This window comes from Bos taurus, chromosome 18, assembly GCF_002263795.3.
Source record: "Bos taurus isolate L1 Dominette 01449 registration number 42190680 breed Hereford chromosome 18, ARS-UCD2.0, whole genome shotgun sequence".
In the NCBI taxonomy this organism is placed as follows: Eukaryota; Metazoa; Chordata; class Mammalia; order Artiodactyla; family Bovidae; genus Bos; species Bos taurus.
Genome location: NC_037345.1, coordinates 34,749,336 through 34,772,658, shown reverse-complemented (window position 1 = coordinate 34,772,658; position 23,323 = coordinate 34,749,336). Strand labels below are relative to the sequence as shown.

The window sequence follows — 23,323 nt, the reverse complement described above, 5'->3', positions numbered from 1 at the left end:
TCTCACAGTCAGGGAGTGAGAGGATAGGGGAACTGCAGGGACAGCAGTGCGGAGAGGCGACTTCTGAAGCCCTTGTATGGTGGGGCAGGCAGACTGGTCAGGTCAGACTTGGTACCTGAGGGATTGCTTCCTCAGTTTCCATACTCTCAGGCAGGGCCCCAGCCCTCCCTTCACAGGGACTCACAGAAGGCAGAGAGATGGTTCTACTCTTATCTCTTTTCCCACTCAAGGGTACTTTGAATTCCTTGCATTTCTGCATAGTATGCTCACACACTTTTATCCCATTTATTTCCCACATTCATCAACAGAACCTAAGCCATTTCTATTCCCAGCAGCCAGTCGTTATGCTCTAGTAATACAGAGTTAAAAGCCTGGTGTCAGGTAGACTGCTTATCTTCTGTCCCTCTGTTGTCTCACAAGTAAGCCATACCACTCATGGGCTTGTTAGGATTAAATTAGGAAATGCATGGGAAGCACTCAGCCACATGACTAACAGGTACTAAAGTGAAGTTGCTCAGTCGTGTCCAACTCTTTGTAACCCCATGGACTGTAGCCTACCTGGCTCCTCCCTCCATGGGATTCTCCAGGCAAGAGTACTGGAGTAGGTTGCCATTTCCTTCTCCAGGGGAACAGGTACTAAGTGCTCACTAAATATATTTTCCTCACCATGCTGAAATTCTGCCATAGGCTGCCTATCTACCCTCCGCTGTTGCCCATTTAGATTCAGTTCAGTTCAGTCACTCAGTCGTGTCCGCCTCTTTGCGACCCCATGAATCGCAGCATGCCAGGCCTCCCTGTTCATCACCAACTCCCGGAGTTCACCCAAACTCACGTCCATTGAGTCACTGATGACATCCAGCCATCTCATCCTCTGTCGTCCCCTTCACCTCCTGCCCCCGATCCCTCCCAGCATCAGTCTTTTCCAAAGAGGCAACTCTTCGCATGAGGTGGCCAAAGTATTGGAGTTTCAGCTTTAGCATCAGTCCTTCCAATGAACACCCAGGACTGATATCCTTTAGAATGGACTGGTTGGATCTCCTTGCAGTCCAAGGGACTCTCAAGAGTCTTCTCCAACACCACAGTTCAAAAGCATCAATTCTTCGGCGCTCAGCCTTCTTCACAGTCCAACTCTCACATCCATACAGGACCACTGGAAAAACCATAGCCTTGACTAGACGGACCTTTGTTGGCAAAGTAATGTCTCTGCTTTTGAATATGCTATCTAGGTTGGTCATAACTTTCCTTCCAAGGAGTAAGCGTCTTTTAATTTCATGGCTGCAATCACCATCTGCAGTGATTTTGGAGCCCCCAAAAATAAAGTCTGACACTGCTTCCACTGTTTCCCCATCTACTTCCCATGAAGTGATGGACCAGATGCCATGATCTTAGTTTTCTGAATGTTGAGCTTAAAGCCAACCTTTTCACTCTCCTCTCTCATTTTCATCAAGAGGCTCTTTAGTTCCTCTTTACTTTCTGCCGTAAGGGTGGTGTCATCTGCATATCTGAGGTTATTGATATTTCTGCCGGCAATCTTGATTCCAGCTTGTGCTTCCTCCAGCCCAGCGTTTCTCATGATGTACTCTGCATAGAAGTTAAATAAGCAGGGTGACAATATACAGCCTTGACGTACTCCTTTTCCTATTTGGAACCAGTCTGTTGTTCCATGTCCAGTTCTAACTGTTGCTTCCCGACCTGCATACAGGTTTCTCAAGAGACAGGGCAGGTGGTCTGGTATTCCCATCGCTTTCAGAATTTTCCACAGTTTATTGTGATCCACACAGTCAAAGGCTTTGGCATAGTCAGTAAAGCAGAAATAGATGTTTTTCTGGAACTCTCTTGCTTTTTCCACGATCCAGCGGATGTTGGCAATTTGATCTCTGGTTCCTCTGCCTTTTCTAAATCCAGCTTGAACATCTGGAAGTTCACGGTTCACGTATTACTGAAGCCTGGCTTGGAGAATTTTGAGCATTACTTTACTAGCATGTGAGATGAGTGCAATTGTGCAGTAGTTTGAGCATTCTTTGGCATTGCCTTTCTTTGGGATGGGAATGAAAACTGACCTTTTCCAGTCCTGTGGCCACTGCTGAGTTTTCCAAATTTGCTGGCATATTGAGTGCAGCACTTTCACAGTATCATCTTCCAGGATTTGAAATAGCTCAACTTGAATTCTATCACCTCCCCTAGCTTTGTCTGTAGTGATGCTTTCTAAGGCCCACTTGACTTCACATTCCAGGATGTCTGGCTCTATGTAAGTGATCACACTATCGTGATTATCTGGGTCACGAAGCTCTATTTTGTACAGTTCTTCTGTGTATTCTTGCCACCTCTTCTTAATATCTTCTGCTTCTGTTAGGTCCCTACCATCTCTGTCCTTTATCGAGCCCATTTTTGCATGAAATGTTCCCTTGGTATCTCTAATTTTCTTGAAGAGATCTCTAGTCTTTCCCATTCTGTTGTTTCCCTCAATTTCTTTGCATTGATCACTAAGGAAGGCTTTCTTATCGCTCCTTGCTATTCTTTGGAACTCTGCATTCAGATGCTTATATCTTTCCTTTTCTCCCTTGATTTTTGCTTCCCTTCTTTTCACAGGTATTTGTAAGGCCTCCTCAGACAGCCATTTTGCTTTTTTGCATTTCTTTTCCATGGGGATGGTCTTGATCCCTGTCTCCTGTACAGTGTCATGAACCTCTGTCCATAGTTCATCAGGTACTCTATCTATCAGATCTAGTCCCTTAAATCTATTTCTCACTTCCACTGTGTAATCATAAGGGATTTGATTTAGGCCCATTTAGATTACTTCTGGCTTTTCATTACTATGAAAAGCCCTGCTATAAATACCTGGCAATATTACCTTCCCATTAATCTTTTTGGGTTAAGTTTCCTACAGTGGATTTACCAAGTTAAAGACAAATGGTTCTTTGTAGAGGTGCTTCCAGATTAATTTCCTCCAATCTGTGATGAAGCCACATTGAAGACCAGCTTCTACCCTTTCTCAGTGTGGGGCTTCTGGTCAGTAGGCCAGGTTGACTGAGCCTATAAAGAGAGGCAAGGGTGCTGTGGGGATAAGAGTGTTCACATCAAACTCTCCTTTTTGAAAAGGCAGCATAAACGAAGAATTCTTATTCCATATACAGGTTATTTTTCCACGTGCTCTCTGAACTCAGCAGCTCACTTGAGATGAGATGGTGAGAAGTAGGAAGTACCCAAGCCTTCTAGAAAGGCAGCTCCATAAGCTAAGCAGGACGACAGCTCTGGCATGCCACTGCCCAGAGCCACATTCAACCTTGTGACTCTGAGGCATGAGTCGGATGTCATGTGACTAACCTATCATGTCCAGGCATTTGTAAATAGTACATTAAAAACATCCTGGTCTGAAATAGGTGCTAGTAAACTGTACTTGAATGCCAATTAAGATGTACCAGCAAGTTGTTTGTTTAGATTTCTTTAAAGGGATTTAAGAATCAACTCAGTGCTGGTGGTGTTAAAATCCAAGCCCTCAGTATTTTAGGAAGAATGGTTCCATTTTTCATCTTCCAAGTCTTAATTGTTTGACCCAAGAATGAAGTAAAACAGTAAGATACAAAAATCTGACTAAAGTCTTCCAGTTCTATTCTGCAGTTAGGACCCATTTTAAAGACTCAGGATAATCTATGTCAAATATTTGCCTCCTCTCATTTTTCTATTCAACACAGAAAAGCCTGCTCCCTACAGCATGTTCTTTGTATCTTCAACACTCTTTCCCCTTCACCTCTGAGCCCAGAACTGAAGTTCCTCCCAGCCTTTTTCCAACCATCCCAATCTACCCCCAGCTTCTCTCTTTAGGAGGACAGGCACAGCTTCAGTCTCCTATATTGTGGCTGTCTCTGAACCACAAGCTTACTCCCACTCAGGAGTTTCAGAAACATTCCACAACTGCACACATTAATCAGCCTGACATGAAACTTCAGTTGTTATTTATAGTTACCTTAAGTCTCTGATTGAAAGCATCAAACAGTAGTTTGATCCCGTCCTGAGTCAGGTTAAGGATGAGGTCATGGCTTAGAGGAGACTACAAAAAACAAAATAATAAATAAATACACACTCTGAACAACTAATAAATAAATACACACTCTGAACAACTAAGTATACTCATCAGCACCAGGTGAATTTGAAACCTTACAACATAAATGCAGTGCACAGGGAGTATCTAAGTGTAGACAGCTGACAGGTTGGTTTGTGAATTCAGTGTCCTCTACTTCCAGTCTGCAGCTGTTGCTTCATAATATTGGTTGAAAAGAGCCTCTTTTCCAGGCTTTGAGTTATTACCTGGGAGAAAAGTCAAAATTATGTGGGCATATAGGCCATTTTCTTTCACAGGTCCAGGGTCTATATTTTTAGCATGGGTTTATTTACTGCTGTCAAAACTACAGAGTAATTGATGAGAAATACAAGCCTTATAAAAGGATCCAAATTCAGCAAGTAATGGTCAGTGCATGTTAGCTGAACTTATGTCCCTTCACTCCCAGGCTGTTTGTACCACTCAAAGGAAATACATGTTATTCTTTGACTCTTTTGCGTCATATTCTGGGACAAAGAAGTGCCTTGTGATCTGATTATGTATGAGATGACACTCTCATTCCCCCCTTGCCCAACACACACCATCCCATGTCACGTGCGCCTCTTTCTGCAAAACCCCATCTGAGATTTAAGGAGTCATTTCTTTATTTGCCCCTTCTGAGTCCTGGGGGGAGGGGAGCAGCAGCAGAGCAATGGACAGAGCTGGCCCTGAGACTTGGTGAGCTGGTGACCTTAAGTGTTTCTCTAAACTTCTGTTTTTTCATGGGAATACCGTCATCCCTACCCCTCCAGGGTTGTCATGAGGACAGAGACAGTAGACCAGAAAGCACCAAGCACAGCACTCAGCATATAATACTCTTTCCTAGAATCTGTCCTACCTGCCTGTTTCTGCTGCAAAGCAATCAATTCAAAGTCTGAAGACTCTTTATTGCCCTGAACCATGCTGCCCAGCAGTAGAAGAAAAACACCACCATTCAAAACCCTGTCCTTTCTTAAAACTGGCACATAGCTGTCAAAAAGATTTAGAAAAGTTTCTCTCTTTATACAGCTTCTTAAGGTAGGCCCAGTGATTGAAGGTGGTGCCTGTCAGAGATAGAGATATAGGCTAGAAGGCCAGGTGCTCCTGCTGGTGTGGGCCTCACTGGAAAAATTCTCTATAAAGAGCTTTCTGAGATTAGTTTATACTGTCTACTCCCCTCCACCCCACTAATCTTCACAAGATAGTAGGCCCAGGTGGCTCCATCATGCCTGGCAAACATCAGAAGAAAGAATGTTGTAATTTTCCAGTCGGTCTGTATGAATGTTTTTCTAAAACCAACAAGACTCAAGTAAGATAATGGAATAATAAACCTCACCCTAGGTCACTATCCTCCCTCTATTTCTAAGAGGGCTATTCCACGGAGGTAAACAGGATGAAGCAACATTTCAGCATCTTTAAAGACCTTTGCTCGGAGTATCTGAATTTCTTTACACACTTCCAAGATCTGATCGTTTTTCCCTTGGCATTGCTACAATTTAGGACATAACTAAGCAGTATTCAAAAGCAAGCAAATCATCCTCACAATCAATGTTTTATTAGTACTTTATATCTCCAGAACCAAAATCACATGTGCTATGTGGTGTTTAAGGAGGTCCTTCCAGTTCAATAAAGCTGTCTCTGTTACTTGATAACATCTCTTCCCTCTCAGATGGGATCTACTTGACATGCACATTTAATTTCCAAGCTGTGATCTGCTGGAAACAAGATATTTCTGAAATGTTTACTGGGGTCAAATGATGAAGCAAAGAGACAAATGGGAAAAGAAGGGAAGGAGGGCAACAAGGAAAGGATCCACATTTAAGAAGCACCATATCAGAGCTCTGAGAGGCCACTTCCTCTTGATCCTCATAAAAAGATTATTCTATTATAAGGAAACCATCTGGAGAACCAGACTGGTTATTAACTTGTCACAGCTGTACAACCAAGAAATGGGGAAAGCATGGATCTGAACCGAGGTCTGGATTTAAAACCCTGTTGTTCCAGCTGCTTAGAAGACATTGGGGGAAATTAGCTTAATTAATGCCAGAACAACTATTTGTACCCAAAGACTGGAATGACAGACAAGATAGTGATATAAGAAATAAGCCTCATTTTAAAAATTGGTTAAAAAGTTTAAAGACTACTTTCAACTGTATCTAATCCTGGGTGCCTAAATCTGATTGAACTAAATGTACAAATGGCTACAATCAAGCAGCAAACCCATTATCCCTGTTTTGATGGCTGCTACTTGTCATTGAGTAATTCCCTCATGGTCTAATGCTGAGAGTCAGATTAGGTTAGGTATGATCTGATTGCAAAAAAGAGGAAAAGTCACCATTCTTCATTTTTCTTCAAAGAGAAACCACTTTGGCACTGTGGCTCCACAAACCTCTGCCCACTCCCACAAGTCCTGTGGTTGGCACAAGAATTTCCAAATACTTGCTTGGAAATTAAGCCTCCTCTGTCTCAGAAGGACCTCTCACATGGGCCTCACTAGGCTGTCAGAGGTGCACAATACTGTAAAATGTAATGTTTGGGTATAGGTAACACACTCAACTCTGACACTAAGCCAAATGTGGAAGCCACATAGAAGTCTCAGTCACCTTCACGTCAAAAATAACCTGCCATTTGCTTTAGGATCAGAAACTAATAGAAACAAATGGAACTAAAATCATCAAATGGGTACTTAAAAGGTCTCAGAAAAGGACTGAGAATATCTTGTAGCCTGTGTAGGATCAAAACTATCCCCCAAGGTTTATGACACACAGAGCACCACAAAGGCTGCTCCGTAGGGCAGCACAACGTCTGTGTCCTAGAAGAACCATGGATTCCAAAGAAGTGGTATTTTTAGAGAGTTAAGAAGAATCCTATTTCTAAAGGTCTATAAAAACGTTTGCAACTTTACTTATAAAACCCAATTTAAAAAATCCTGGTATTCAGAAAGTTCTGCACCAGTGCTAACCTAAAATATACTCTTTCTAGAAACTGAAAAGGTCTTTGTAGGCATGTACATTATACTATAAGGGTAGTTCTTGGCACAACATTTAATAAAGATTACCATATGTCAGACAAAAGAAATAAGAATAAAACATGTCCATTAATTTGAAACCAATGTTTTGCAATTTTCATATTATCAGATCATTCTTATTAAAAGGGTGAACTATACCTGCTTCTTTTCAAGTCTGGGATGTTCTGCTAGCTAGAAATCTGCACTGCAACAATCCTGAATGCAAACCAAAGCAATCAACAAAGCAGAAAAGACTACTTTAAACATGAAAGTGGAAGGGAAGTACCCTAGAAGACCAGACAATCCCTGAAGTGACCTCCCACCAAAAAATCCCCCTTTTAAGGGCCTGCAGGTAAGTCAAACATAATCAAAAAGCAAGTTTGATTATTACTGCTCATCTAAACTTCTGGCAGCACTAGATGATCAAAACTACAAATGTTTCAGAATCAAAGAAAATGTACTTGGTAAGTGACTAAGTGTTGAAGACACTCCCATTCAAACACATTGACCTAGGAATCCCTGCCTGTCAGTATCTCCCAGAGCATTAACCTCCAGAGGTGAGTCACTGATTAGGGATGCTATTTCAGTAAACAAATCAGTTACTACTTACCTGTTCACTGTAGAGAACCTGAACATTTTTTATGATGCGACAGTGCTTCTGAAGAATGGCCACCGCCTGAGCCAAAGGCATTCCTGAAATAAAGTAAGGACACCTGTGTGGTTACTTGGGCTATCCATTTACTGACATCTATCAGTGTACTAGGCATTAGTCCTTGCAGTAAAGCCAAGGGTGAGAATGGGAGCCACTAAGGTCTACTGACATACTGAGTAAATAAAAGTTTAATAAGCCCAATAACCAGTAAGACCTAGAGAATAAAGTTAACAGCAAGCACTAATAGAAAAACTGGACTGTATAAGGAGAAGGAGTAAATAAAAAGACTTCCTGGAAATTGGGACTTCTATGCTGATCCCCAAGCAGGCAAAGGGGTTGGAGAAAGTCAAGTCAGTAGGAACCAAAAAGAAAGAAATGCACTGACTACATGACTCTGGACACCAAGATTCTGATTCTCACTCTGCCATGATTACGTATAACCTAGGCAAATCCTTCCTCTTTTCCTTTCTGATATTTGTCTCCTCATTGAGTCACCAGGAGCAGATGATTTGTAAGCGCTCATTTATAAAGTGAGGAATCATACGTCTACCAGAATCACCTTATTTTACCAAGAATTTCACTGGATTCTCACTTATCAACCCACAAACATCCTCTAAATCTTAACATTTGATTTTTTAACTTATGGCCCATTATAAACAAATGTATATATGCCTCCCTGCCCCAGTTTAAGAAATTGAAATTCCAATGACACCTCAAAGATTCCAGGGACTCATGTGTACTTAGTTGCTCAGCTGTGTCCAACTCTTTGTGACCCCATGGACCACAGCCCACCAGGCGTCTCTGTCCATGGGATGCTCTAGGCAAGAATACTGAAGTGGGTTGCCATGCCCTCCTCCAGGGGATCTTCCCAACCCAGGGATCGAACACAGGTCTCCCCCGCTGCAGGTGGATTCTTTACCATCTGAGCCACCAGGGAAGCTCAGGGACTCATGGGGAACAGTAAAAGTATGTTTTCACAGAGTGCATTATGGTCCAAACAAGAAGAAACTCGCAGAAACGATCCAAAAACAAAGTTTCATGAGTGCAAGGACAGTGTCTGTGTTATTCGCTGTTATTCACCACTCTTTGGATCTCCAGCACTGGGGACCCACATAGTGGCTGTTGAATAAACATTTATTTAGTGAGACTGAAGGATTATGGGCTAGGTAATAAGAGAAAGGAAGAGAGACCACCACATGACCTTGGGCCAGGACAGTGGCTCACATTCAAGGTAGTTTACCTCTGTTTAGAGGAGAGATGTGCAGAGAACTCACAGAGAAAGTAGTAGGTTAAAAAAATGTGTGGCCCATCTACATTTAAACGATAATTCAATCCTCCCTTTATTCAATGGCCCATTCTACGGTTTGAAGAAAGTTGGAGTAAACCAGACCTTAAGGTCCTTCCCAGCACAAGGCCTGGAACATAGTAGAGACTTAAATGTCCGTTGAGAATATGAACAAGTTGATGCATTCATTCCTCAGCGTTGGCATTCCAGAAATAGAGGAGCATCTACGCTGTCTCTCCCAGGGGAATGGTAAACAACCATGTGGGCAAGAGAGATAATCTCAGGTGCTGAGAAAGAGAAGACCACATGGCACAAACCAGTTTCTTGTGGGAGAGTTCTTTCACACCTAACCACATCAAATTCCTGGCCTTGGAATCTTGGGTCCTGAGTCATTCAGGAGTAACCCACCTGGAGGAGACAAAGCAGCCACCGATGACCAGTTGTCACACAGCTGCTAGTAAAGGAAAGCTACAAATGGCCTCTAAAAGGAACCAACTGTGTATATGGCAAAGAAACCAGAGAACTGTTCTAGCTTGAAGAGTTACCTAACCACCCAAAGGGTGTGGACTATATGGTCCGTCTTCTAAACTCTACAAATCCTACACCTTACTCATTATTAGCCTGCTTATAACCCTCCATTGGTTTCCCATTACAGGGGGGATAAAACCCAAACAATATGCCCTCACCCAAGAGCCCTGAATACTTTGGACCTTGTCTACCTCCATCATTCCTTCCACTTCTCACCAAGCCTCCCAGCACACATCAAGCTCTTTTCCACTTTAGGCTTTTGCATTAACTCTGGACTCTGCTGGAATGTTCTTCCCATAGCTAGCTCTTCTCACTCTTCAGGTCTTGGCTCACACTTCACTTCCCTGACTGCCTTATCTAATCAAACCTCCCATCCCATTTATTTATCTGTAAGTCTCACCTTTATGTCTCCTTGCTGATATAGAGCTCTCTGTCTTACAGCTGTATCCTCAGCACTCAATTATCGTGCCCAACACCACAGTAAGTGGTCCTATGTATCTGCTGACCTCTGAATGAGTGAAACAAAGCAATGAGGTATAATACCCAGATCCTCTAGCCCTTGTGACCACCCTCCCTCTCTGAGAATTCTCATCCTGTCTCCATCAGTATCTCTCTCCTGCTGCTCCTCTGACTTCCCCAGGTCTCGATATCAGATAATATTCCCTTCTGCTCATCCCTCGTGTACCCAACCACCTAGTTTCTGACTCACATCTTAATCTGTTTTCTGTATAAATCAAAGGCAAATAAAAAGATGACAGATAAAAAAGCAACTTTTAAATTTTCTTTTCATTCTACCCTCTCCACTGTATTCTGGATCTCAGTATCTCTAACATCTACACAGTCACTCAAGCCAGAAACCTCTAGATTCCTCTTCCTTACCCATCTCTCCAAATTTTCTTCTTAAACCCATGCCCACAACACACTACTAATAGACATCCTTTCCCCCACTGAACAGAGTCTCTCTGATAGTGTCCCAGGAAGGTAACTAAAAAACAAGGAATCTGGGGAACTGATCTCCCACTAGTACATCATGCTCTAATTACAATACCAAATTACTTGCAGCTCCCACCACCCCCCCCCAACCCCCATCTATCTTCCCACTTAAAAAAAAAAAAAAACTGACTGGAAGATATATGTCTATGGAAGTGTAGATGAGAAATCTGGCAGCAGACTTCTGACAGGGCCTTCCTGGTGCTCACTGGCTCCAGGAATAGTACTGGCTCCTGGCTTCTAGAGATTGATAGGAATCCTCCTCTGAATTCTCAGGTCAGGTCAAGTCTCTTCCATAAAATAAACTATTTTTTAAATAATAAAATGAACTATTTCTGTAATCCTTCCCCTCCACTAGACTAAGTTCTTCAGGGCATATGCCTACTTCTTCTTACTCAATTTTCAATGACTGTAAGCTGAGTCCACAGAATGAGCCTTCAACAGAGTAAGCCACTAGTCTCTCTGGAACAAGGTGATCTCAGAGAAGGCTACTGTCCACTCACTCTTTATTTATTTATTTATTTTTTCACTCACTCTTTAAATTTACCCAGCTTGGGCATCTTCACGATGAGTTAAAAAAAAAAAATTATTGGCGTATAGTTGATATAAAATGTTGTGGTTTCTGCTATACAGCAAAGTGAATCAGTTATATATGTATCTCTCTATATATCTATCTATAGCCATTCTTTTAAAAATTCTTTTTCTCATATAGGTAATTACAGAATATTGAGAATTTCCTCTGCTATACAGCAGGTCTTCATTAGCTATCTATTTTTTAAGATTAATTTAAAAACAAATTTAGAGCTATGTCTCCACGCCAATACATTCTGTAAGTCTCACTGAAAACACTTAAGTTTGCACTGCCTTTACTCCACCATTGGTCAAGCCAGGGTGGTACCTGCAAAAGATTCCTCTCTGCCTAGGCTTTCTTATCTCTGTGTTGCTCCCTAATCTCCCAACAGTACAAAGGTCAGGAAGGCAGCCAAAAAGCTGGATGCAGCTCTTCACTGTGATGCCAGGCAGATGAAGGCAAGAACTGGATAATCTGCATTTGCACAGATGCTAAAAAGAAACCTGGAGACTAAGTTGAGCCCATTCTCAGAAAGGCAGAGCAGTGAGAAGCAAGAAATCCCTACTAGGCTTCTTTTTATCCTTTCTACCTTTCTGAGCCTGTTCCTCACCTGGAAAATAGAGGTAACCTCACAGGGTTGTGGTGACTTTAGCCTAAGAATATAATTCTAAAGCACAAATTCACTTCTTAGGCCTATCCCTACCTATCAGCCTAAATTTCAGCTTAAATGTGGTAAGGACTGGTAAGACTGAGAAAGAGGGAAAATTACTTTTTAATAAAAAGCTTAGGGAAGTTAAATGACCATCTCTCAGGCAGACATAATACAAAAACGTGGATTTTTTGGGCCATGTTGCACAGCTTGGAGCCTCTTAGTTCCCCAACCAGGGACTGAACTCCAGCCTATCGCAGTGAAAACGCCAAGTCCTAACAACTAGATCACCAAGGAATTCCCCCTAAGTGCAGACTTTCAAGACCCAAAAAGGAATCATCAAGGCTGATGATCATCTGGCTTATTCCCTATATGAGCTTTCCCTCAAAGTTCAGTTCTAGGCCCAACATAGAGAAACGCTCTTTTCACTATTTGTGGTTGGTATTCAGACAGCCTGAAAGAACTACCCAAATCTTTGATTCCTAGAAACTGACAAACTTAGGAGTAGGGGTTAAAGTATCAAAACAACAGTTGATAGAAGCAACCTTACTCTCCCACCTCATTTTTTGCAAATCTCAAATGATACTCACTACTTTTGACCCAGAGACTATAGTTGTAGATACACAACCTAGTCACACCATCAAGCACAGTTTGAACCTATAGTCATAGTTTTCACTTTGCCCTGTGAAGTCCTGGGATGAGAAGCTGTGTTTAGGGGAGGTTCTTTCCTAACTAGAAGCCAAACAGCATCAGCAAAACAAATAGGCCTGGAGGCAATAATATCATTAGCCTCTCAATCAGGTTCTTGGTGCTTTACAAGAAGCTGAAGTGTTTCATACAAGTTATGGGAGAAGGGGACTGCAAATCCTCAATAAAACTGGCTCCTACAACTCAGAGGCAGCTTGCTGTTCAGTTCAGAGACACTGAGCACCAGTAGAATCCTACCAGCAAATTTGTTCTGCAGTTTGTCACCTACCCTATCTCCATAGACAGGAGTCTTCCAGATTCAAGGATAAACTATAGCCCAATGGAGCAGCTGACTCAGTCCAGTAGCGCAAATTAGTGTGACAAAAGTTCAGGCCTGCACAAACAGCACAAACACCGGCTCCCCACCCCCTTTTCCCAGTGCTGGAACATAAAAGTAAACACACTCTGGGGTTACTGAATGCAAATACTTGTATACAGAAAGGTAGCGACATTGAGGAAAAGGGGAAAACATGGGCCAAATCCCACAATGCCCAACCTGCATTTTAACAAACCAAATGTTACTTTACCCAAACTCCTATTTCATTCAACCTTTCACTCTCTCCGCTAAAGTCTGGGTTTAGGATTACACCACGCATCGACCACATTAAAAACGAGAAGGAAGCTAGTCAGAAGTTGCTTTAAAACACAAAAACTCTCCTCAGTTCCCTTGACCAGCTCCCCAGTATGTGACGATGGGAACGGTGCCTAGGTTTCTCCTTCCGGAGAGGCTACACAAGGTCCAGAAAAGCAAAGGGAGATGAACTACTAGGGCGGTATTTAAGGGTGTCAGTCACATCTTAGCTCTTTGGTCTGTAAAACGGGTACAGAAATAACAATCTTAGCGACCCTCAGGCCTCCTCGGAGGCAACCCGATATAATTATGCACTGGGGAACAGGGTCAGGCCCTGGGTAAATGTTTGGGGCGTGTCAGCCATTGTTATTGTTATTATTATTGTAGCACTGCCCCGGGAGGGGCCCCGCCGAGGCCTAATGCAAGGGCGTCAGGCCCGGCAGAGAGACAGGCTGTCAGGTCGGGGCCGGTATCTAGTGACTGGAGTCCCGAAGAGTCAAGGAGCCGCGGGCTCAGGGGAGTAAGGGGCAGAGCCCAGAGGTGGGAAGGGCAGGGAAAGAAGTAAGGATCAGCGAGAAGGGTCGTGCGGGAAGACCCCACACTCACCAAGCGCGAATTCCCATTGCTCGTTTCCCAGAGAGCGCTCGGGCACCACCTCCAGATCCAGCATTGGTTCGGCTCGCCGGGCCGGGGCGGCCTCCCTGCGACAGCTCAGACGGGACCGGAGCTTAAGAAACAAAGCAGCAGGTGACTCACCACCCTCGCCGGCCCTCGCCGGCCCGGCTCTCCACCTCTATCCTGTCGCCAGCGCTACTGGCCCCACACCACACCTCACCTGACCTCACCTCACCTCACTTCACCGGCAGCAGTCTGGGGCAGCGGCAGCACCAGGAGCGTCTGCAGCAAAAGTGGCGTGCGAGGCCGTAAAGTGTGGCGGAGGCGGGGCGAAGGCGGGGTTTCAGTCGTGGGGGCGGAGCAAAGGCGGAGTCACTCCCGCGCAAACTCCGGATAGGCGGTTGCGACAGTCCCGCAAAAGCACAAAGGCCTGTGAGTACCTTCCGGAAGTGCGGGAGCTGTTGGAATGAGGAGCATCACACTCCGTGCGCCCAGACATCCGCACACCACAGTGAACACGTTTCACAAAAGGGTGCGTGACCACGCAACACATACATGTGATATGGCTATACAGAACCTGTTTACCGTCTACATGTACGTCCCACTCACAGTCACTGAACGCAAAAGGCGAGTTCCGAGAGCGCACCGTCTGAGGCCCAGCGGGGAGGGAGGATGTGGAGCCTCAAAGCTCAAGACGCGCCAGCGCCCTACCACTCCCGGTTGGGGCCGAGACTGATGCTGCCCGCAGCTGCCTCTAGTTGTCCAGGAATGATTCCTTCTCCCTGCAGCCCCTGGGGCTTGGGTCGAGCTCAAAGCAAGCGAGGAGTGGGTTTGAGTACTTGTGTTGCGGTGGGACGGGGGTGGGGGAGTTGGGGGAGCGAACTAGCTTAGAGAGGTGCTAAGTAGCCGACCTCCCGCTGTGCACAGGCCGGAGGGCTGCAATCCGGACTGCTGGCAGCCGCTCAGACTGCCGGAGCACGGGCTTTGCCGCCAGCGCTATGTGGTTTTCGTCAAACCTCTGGTGCTTTTTGTGCCTGTTTCCTCATTTACAAGTCGGGAGTAGGGTGTCCTCCAGCTTGTTCAGCCTGAGCTTCTGGCCAATGCCCTAGGGCACTCTAATACTGAAAGACAACCAGGTTTCTTCTGGAGCTGACCCTTCATGGACGGAATCTCTGGATTCTCACAACCACCCTGGGATGCAAGATTGGTCCTATCTCACTTTACAGGCGAGGGGGTAGTGGGTGGGGTTGGGGAAGAGGCCCAGAGAGGCTGGAGGCCTTTTGGTTCGAGGGAGTAGAATTCAAATTCTTTCCATTATATTGCCCCGGAGGAATGTTTTTAGCAGAGTGACACGCTGAATTCTTAAACTGGTTTGGTAGGAGTGTAACATGGGAGATTCTACCAAAACTTGAGGTCATTTCTACTGACAATAAAATAAACATGGAGAAGGCTATCCATTTGCAACATCCTCTGCCAGAAGAATAGAGCTGAGTCATTAAGACGTCCAGGCTTCCCTGATAGCTAAGTTGGTAAAGAATCCACCTGCAATGCAGGAGACCCCTGTTCAATTCCTGGGTGGGGAACATCCGCTGGAGAAAGGATAGGCTTACCCCTCCAGTCCATCAGTAGAGAAGTGGCTAACTAAGATATATATGTGTTAACAGGATGCTCCCTTTTAAAAAAAATTGTAGTTGCTTTACAGGGTATTGTCACCCTACTTATTTAACTTATATGCAGAGTACATGATGAGAAATGCTGCGATGAAAGAAGCACAAGCTGGAATCAAGATTGCCGGGAGAAATATCAATAACCTCAGATATGCAGATGACACCACCCTTATGGCAGAAAGTGAAGAGGAGCTAAAGAGCCTCTTGATGAAAGTGAAAGAGGAGAGTGATAAGGTTGGCTTAAAGCTCAACCTTCAGAAAACTAAGATCATGGCATCTGGTCCCATCACTTCATGGGAAGTAGATGGGGAAACAGTGGAAGCAGTGTCAGACTTTATTTTTGGGGGTTCCAAAAGCACTGCAGATGGTGATTGAAGCCATGAAATTAAAAGACGCTTACTCCTTGGAAGGAAAGTTATGACCAACCTAGATAGCATATTCAAAAGCAGAGACTACTTTGCCAACAAAGGTCCGTCTAGTCAAGGCTATGGTTTTTCCAGTGGTCATGAATGGATGTGAGAGTTGGGACTGTGAAGAAAGCTGAGCGCCGAAGAATTGATGCTTTTGAACTGTGGTGTTGAAGACTCTTGAGAGTCCCTTGGACTGCAAGGAGATCCAACCAGTCCATTCTAAAGGAGATCAGTCCTGGGTGTTCATTGGAAGGACTGATGCTAAAGCTGAAACTCCCAATACTTTGGCCACCTCATGGGAGGAGTTGACTCATTGGAAAAGACCCTGATGCTGGGAGGGATTGGAGGCAGGAGGAGAAGGGGATGACAGAGGATGAGATGGCTGGATGCCATCACCGACTCGATTAACTTGAGTTTGAGTGAACTCCGGGAGTTGGTGATGGACAGGGAGGTCTGGCGTGCTGCGATTCATGGGGTCGCGAAGAGTCAGACATGACTGAGCAACTGAACTGAAATAAACTGATGTCCTTTGCCTACTGACAATGTTGCTATAAGCCAATACACGCAATTTAAAATTTTCTACTGGCCACATTAAAAAGGAAAAAAGATAAAGTTACTTTTATTTAACCCAATATAACAGTGTATATTTTAATATGTAGGCAAAATAGTAAATTAAACCTTATTTCTTTTGTATTAGATTTTTGATATTTGGTATTTTACAGTGTACTTCAACCTGGAAACAAGATTTTCAAAGGTAGTCCTCCCCAAAGTTATAACAGAAAAATATTTAACATTGCTTCAGTTTTTAAATTAGAAAGTAAATTCAGTTTCTTGGTTTTAGTAGCCACATTTCAAAAGCTCGATAGCCACACTTGCTTAGCGTCTACCGCTCATGGATGTACATTATCTTCTCTAACCAAAAATTTATGCCTGTATCTTATCTTCTCATATTTCCCAATGTTTCTAAAACCTGAATAAGGCCAATAATGACTTTAAGTTGCTTAAATTATTCTAGCCAAAAGTTGAGGATCAACTAACACAGTAACTGTTTTTGAGTTATCTTACATTTAAACGAACCAAACTGCCACTTTCACCTACGATCTACTCTACAAATTATAGTTTTCTACTTGAATATTTTTGAAATGCCGTGTACATATATGTGGTGGTGATGGAGGAAAGGGAACTGATGCTATCCAAGAGAATCATGCCTTGAAATACACCCACAAAATGACTGCAGTCTTAAACTTTAAAAGAATGTTTGCAACATCAAAACACCAATGTTGTCTTGTAAATACTTACACTCATGTGGCAAAATGACTGTGGTGGTTTTAAAAACATGTTCAGACTCTGACACCCCACCCTTCACGAGATGAAGCTCAGTACTTCTCCCTTCCAGTGTGGGCCTGACCCAGTTACTTAACATATGGAGTATGGCAGCCCCAAATGAGGTTATTAAGATGTGCCTTTCATCTTAGGCATGCACGCTTCCTTGATCACTCTCTGGGAAAGGCAGCTACCAAGTCATGAGCTGCCCGATAGAGACACCCATGTGCCAAGGAAGGAGGTCTCCATCCCCCACACCCCATCAGCCTGCAAGGTCATTCATCCAATGACCACGAGTGGGCTTGGGAGGATCTTTCAGCCACAGTTGTCTTACATAGCCCAGGATGACAATCTGACTTCAGGAGAGACCTTGGATCAGACCACTGGACCTACCTGCTTCTCTATTTCCGACCCACAGGAACTGAGATGGTGTTTATTGTCAGCTGCTAAGTTTTGGGGCAATGTGTTATGCACCAATGGATAATTCACACAATGGCTTCTTATAGCTTGAAAAATCTCCCTAGTGCCAAATGAGGCATAAATCAAGTAAGGCATTTCTTTTCCGGTAGCCCCAAATACCTGTTTCTAGAGGTAATTACTGAAATTGTGATGCTACAACTAAAACAATTTTTGAAATTAACTCTCACAGTATGAATCTAACTCTTTGGAATTTTGCTTCATGATGTCAATTCAGCATTAAAGGTATTTATTTACAGTTAAGTCTGGTGGTGAATAATTATTTTCTTATGATCAAGCTTAAGGTATGCTTCTAAAGTAAATGGTTTAATTTTCTGGTGTAGGAAAATGCCAAGAAAAGTCCTAAGAATGTCTGATATGACACCAGCACAGTCAAACTGAATTTTTATTCCTAAAATGAATAGTTTGAAAGATGGCAGTTACTTGGATGTGTAACTTTGGAATTCTTCCTTCCCTCCAATGTGACTACTCTATAGTCATATCTCACCAGCTGGGTAAATCAAGGCAGATTTTTTGAAAACTATAATATACATTGGGAAGTTAGTATTCTGTTATCTACATTAAAGGTGCTGGGAGCCACCACAGGAGATCCCACCCATGACAAAGGTCATGTGGAAGAGACCTGACAGGCAAAGGCAGATCAGGCCTCAAGGGACCCCCTGGATCTGCTCGAGCATATACCCCAAAACCAGAGTCTGTCTGTCTATTTTGTGCCTTTCACCAACTCTTCTGACATTAACAGGGGGCTATCCCCGACCACCTTTCTCTGGAAAAAGTCAACTTAGGGCTCTAATTAATAAGTCTCCTGGACATGATAGTGTTTCAATTCAAACCCCTCCGATGGCTTTCTAGCTTGCCTGACAGGTTTATCCATACTCTTGCAATTAACACACATGACTGTTCACAACTCCCCAACCTTGAAAGGCATATGGGAAGCCAGAACATTCTAAAAGTCCTAATGAGCACAGAGTCCTTTAAGGGATGAAAAATTATTAAAATAGATAATACTGGTAAAGGGTTTCATTGTTGAGCCAATGCTTGCTGCCAAGTGCCCATATCCCTTATCCATTGTGTACCTGGGAGTGCATTAGTTAACATAGTTGAAATGTAAAAAAAACAAGCAACAGCCTTGAAATTAACCACATCAGACCTTTGACCTAATTGGTTCTTTGCTGTAACTCACTGCACCTTTGCTCCATGAAAATGTAACTCTGTTTAGCACTTGCTGAGGCTGACATAGATTAGAAATATAACTTCAAGGGAAAATAAGTTTTCTGGTTGAGTAGCCTTTATCAAAAAAGGGTCATAAAATGTCCACAGGCCTCCAAGGCCAGAAGATATTGTACACAACATTGTTTATGGGAAAGGTATGCAGAAAAAATCCTGGTTTTGATAAAGACAAAACAGATGTAATGTTTGGGCTGACTCTGTATGACTTTGTATCTTTCATTTCCCTCTATGTACAAGTCAAGGTACAAAAGTTCCTTTTGAAAATAAAGTTATGGGCCTCGCTCACTGAAGCTTGGTCTCCTCGTGTCATTCTTTTTTTCCTTTTCCCTCCTTTTCTCTCTCTGTTCTTCTTTCAAGATGACTCCTTGGAACACAGGAGCTTTATTGGCTTTCTGTGTTAATCAAAGAAGATCAAGCCTCTTTCTCTTCTCTTTATTCTTTCTCCTTTATTCTCTTATCGTTCGACCCTGGACTATCAGGTTTAAATCCATTATAAGACCCGTGTCATCTCTCTCTCGCCGACGCTGTCTTTCCTGAGGGTACCCTAGGATCCTGCTGGGGCTGGACCCCGACATAAAGGTTTTCTTTGGAATTAACAGAAATGACCACTAGATGCCACTGTTGGGTTTTTTTTTTAAGGGTAAATAGGATGCAAGAACAGTTCAGATACAAAATCAATTTTTGTGCCATAATGAACACTGGAACAGAAACTGCTGGATTATTGTTAATGAAGAACCAAGACCCAGAAGTTCACTACACAGAAGTTTATTGTGAAAGTAAATTAAACGTACAAACACACAATATGGCTAATGGTGGCAAAAGCAATCTGGTAGCTTAAGGCAAGTTTTAATGGAGATGAATTTAGAAAAGATGATGCAATGATGTAATTTTGTTTAAATACAGATTATGGAAAAATATCAAATTGCATCAATAACTTAATAATAAAAGTTTTGAAAGCCTGCACTACTGGAGAAAAAGGGCTCATGATCTTAATGCCAGCATTAAGACAGATGGAAGCAGTACAATGCTAAATGACAAGAACAATCCCGTATTTACAGAAGGATGGTAACATGAACATTTAATAACGTTTGATCTTAGTTACTGGTGGACTGAAAGCCCTTAGCTAGAAGCAATAGAAAAAATGTGCCATCATCATGTTTTTTAAAAAAACAAAATTTAAGTGCAGAGTCAAAAACCAAGGAGCTCTGTGATAAAGTAACCTTAAAACAGCACTGGAAGGACCATTTAAAAGGCGATTCCCTCAAGGGAAATTAGGGCACTGAGTGTGTAAACATGTGAGCTGCACAATATCAAAATCCAACCAATTCATTCATAGTACTTAGTTACACAAGATCAGCATGGTCTTTTATGATGCATATTGTTTATAATGATTTAAACACACTCCTTACCATGCATGACTTCAAATATATAACACATACTTTTATTCTGAGATACAGGATATGTTTATGAATTATAAGACCTATATACATTGAAAGTCACACCTCCCTCATCAGTCAAGTGTATATAATCCAATAACCTTATTCAGACTTCAGTTCATTTTCTGAATTGACCATGTCAGTTTTTTCAAACTCTTTATAATAATGCCATTAAAATACATTTTTGCAAAACTTCAGAAATGTAGTAACATTAAATGAATGTAACCATGAAAAATATTTGTAAGAAGGTGCCAAATAACTTACGTTTTTTTCCAGTTTGTATTAAAAAAAAAAAGCTGCAATCAATTTGACAATGAGCCTATTTTAAAAATATTCTTATACTAATTCATCTCAAAAGGTTCTATTAATAGTCCTTTTGGAAAATACCATATATATATAACCTGTGAATTTTTTCTCCAGAATAATAAATGGAAGAAAATGTACCCTCTGCATAGATGTACATTTTCTAAGACTAATTTTTCATCACTCAGCATTGTTTTTACAAAAGCATGCATTATAAAATACACATAAAAGCAGCTATCTTAAACATGATTTTAATACAATATTACCTTTGTAGCTGATTCATCACTGTCTCCAGTTTAATATGCTGTTACATACATGAAGAAGCTCCAGTATCCCTTTTCTGATTGACTTAAAAAAAAAAATCCCTGAATAAAACAGAAGCCAGCCTGTGACTTCTTTAGGCATTTCAGTAGGATATTGAGAATATCTCCATACAAACTCATGATTATAGAAGAGAATCTAAAATGATCTGGGGCAGACTAGAGTTAATTCCAATTACAATTTTTTTATGTTTAAAAAGGAAAGAAAAGGAGCTGATTATCAACATTTAAAAGGATACTGCAACTTTAACAACTGTAAACTTTGTGTTAGAAGGCATGGCAGACAGCTCTATGCTACAAGGTTTTTAGCTTGTAAATAATGCAAACCATCAGCAGTTTTAAAATGCCATAAACTATAAAAACACAGAAGGAAACGGGAAACACAACAAAAAGCCAAGAATGTTTATCTAAAATGAAGCTGAATAACCAACACATCTAAAACTGAAAAAAAAAAAAAAAAAAAAAAACTAGAGCAACTGATAAGGAGGGGGGAAAACCCTCTGGTAAAAATTTTAATTTCTTGACTTTTTAAAAATGGCATGAACTTTTAAATTAAAATGAAGGAAAAAAAAAAGTTTTACAAGTGGATAGTTTCAACTCACTAAAATAATGCCAACAAGATAAGCTTGCATAGAAAAAAATTTCAAATTATTACTGGCTACATGCATACTTAATTAGAAATGCAGGTATTATAGTGCAAAACCATGGCAGTTTGTGATGTCTTGTTACTGCCTAAGGTTGAGAAATAAACCGTAGTACCTCCAGTTATCACAGTTTCTGGTCTTTTAATTAATTATTTCTGCAGACTAGAAACAATGAATGTGTAAAGATGGGGTCACATCTTTTGTGCCACCAATTAGCGAAGTTTGAGGTCATCACCACCACCTAAACTGGAACCAGGACTAGGGTCTTGTTGTCTTCTTGCCTGCAATGACAAAATTATAATTTAGGGTGAAAATGTGTTTTGAAAATCAAAGTGCTAATAAATATAAAATACAGTAGCACATATAAGAAAAGTTTGCAACTAACAAATTTTCAGCCAGTATTTCCACATGTTAAGAGGAAAAAGAACAATACAGATTATGTATGAAATATTTTGCTATAGTTGCCTTAAAAATCAAGAATAAAAATCTCATTATATGCAAAAGAGCATTATCAAAATATGTACTGTGGATAAAAGATTAATAAACCCTGTATTTATAGTTTTGGGACTAAAAGGTTTAATTTGAACACACCATCCAATCGTCTTAGAAGCAAACTTTCCCATTTTCTCTTTTAATAACAGCAGACATTTTACATACTACTATATAAAATAGATAACCAACAAGGATCTACTGTATAGCATAGGGAACTATGCTCAATATTTTGTAATAACCTATAAGGGAAAAGAATATATACATATCTGAATCACTGTGCTGTATACCTGAAACTAATATAACACTGTAAATTAACTGTTCTTCAAGTAAATATACATATAAATAAATACATTTTTTTAAAAAGCTAACATCCATCGAGCACTAACTATATGTTGGGCACTGTTCTAGGCAATTCACATGGATGAATTAATTGAATTAATTTAATCCCTGCCAATCACCTATAACACAGGTGCTACTGTTTATCCATTTTATGGATAAAGAAACTGAGTCATAAGAAATATATGGCTTATTAATCACATAACAACAATACAGTAGTGAATTTCATCTCCCACTGTATTCTATCTCTGCCATCTGGGTTTTAACCAAAAATCTCTTTACCAAGAAATAAAATTCAGAATTACTATGAATAAAGTATTGTCTCAAAAAAAAATGAGAGTCCTTGGTGCACGTGTTTATACCTGGAAGTATCTTTACAACAATACTAAACAACTAAGAGGCTTGACAATTATAAACATTGAGGATTCCAAGTTTCACTTTAGAATAAACATTTCTACTTAAACTATGGGAAATAACAGAGAACATCTAAGAATGAACATATGGTACATGACACTCTCTGCTAATATACAGTTTTTTAAAATTTATTTTTAATTGAAGGATAATTGCTTTACAGTATTGTTTTGGTTTCTACCAAACATCAACATGAAATATACAGGTTTAATATAAGTGCCCCCCACTTGATCCACACATAATATTTACTTTCAGTCTCTCACAAATTCCAGTGCATCTTTCTTCCATAAGTGTTCTTTAGTTACTACAAATGTCAGTCAAGCACAAACATCTGTTTATAGAACCTAGTTCCTTCAGCAACAGTTTTCCTATGCTAGAGACTACTCCATTTTACCAGCTGTTTAGGCAAAAAACCCTCAACATGTCTTTCTCTCACATCCAACAGCAAATTCTGAGAGCTCTACATTTAAATAAATCCTGAATCTGACTGACTAATTCCTACCACTCTCACCCTAGTCCAAGCCACCATCACCTTTCATCTAGATCTTGTTTTAGCCACCTTTGTTACATGCCAGCAACCAAGA

The 23,323-nt window shown here is 41.5% G+C and overlaps 2 protein-coding genes and 1 long non-coding RNA gene across 11 annotated transcripts in view; 1 reads left to right on the top strand and 2 right to left on the bottom strand.

Moving 5' to 3' along the window:
• The window catches only part of PHAF1 (phagosome assembly factor 1), a 29,448-nt gene extending 15,472 nt beyond the window's left edge, over positions 1 to 13,976 (bottom strand). For 2 of the 4 annotated variants that reach the window (XM_005218433.4, NM_001105502.1), the window contains 4 exon segments: positions 13,926 to 13,976; positions 13,682 to 13,802; positions 7,693 to 7,775; positions 3,965 to 4,048 (listed from right to left, as the gene is read on the bottom strand). In XM_005218433.4, the coding sequence (XP_005218490.1) occupies positions 3,965 to 4,048; positions 7,693 to 7,775; positions 13,682 to 13,745 (231 nt within the window). In that variant the 5' untranslated portion in view covers positions 13,746 to 13,802; positions 13,926 to 13,976. 4 annotated transcript variants of the gene reach the window in all.
• LOC132342822 (uncharacterized) lies at positions 13,798 to 20,647 on the top strand. Its single transcript, XR_009491342.1, has 2 exons — positions 13,798 to 14,222; positions 15,428 to 20,647. It is a non-coding gene; the product is annotated as an uncharacterized lncRNA (long non-coding RNA).
• CBFB (core-binding factor subunit beta) overlaps positions 19,547 to 23,323 on the bottom strand; it is a 48,583-nt gene continuing 44,806 nt past the window's right edge. For 3 of the 6 annotated variants that reach the window (XM_005218718.5, XM_059876893.1, XM_059876892.1), the window contains one exon: positions 19,547 to 21,781. In XM_005218718.5, the coding sequence (XP_005218775.1) occupies positions 21,713 to 21,781 (69 nt within the window). In that variant the 3' untranslated portion in view covers positions 19,547 to 21,712. The remainder of the gene's footprint in view (positions 21,782 to 23,323) is intronic. The other 3 variants (XR_009491169.1, XR_009491170.1, NM_001191435.1) reach the window with 2 other exon arrangements.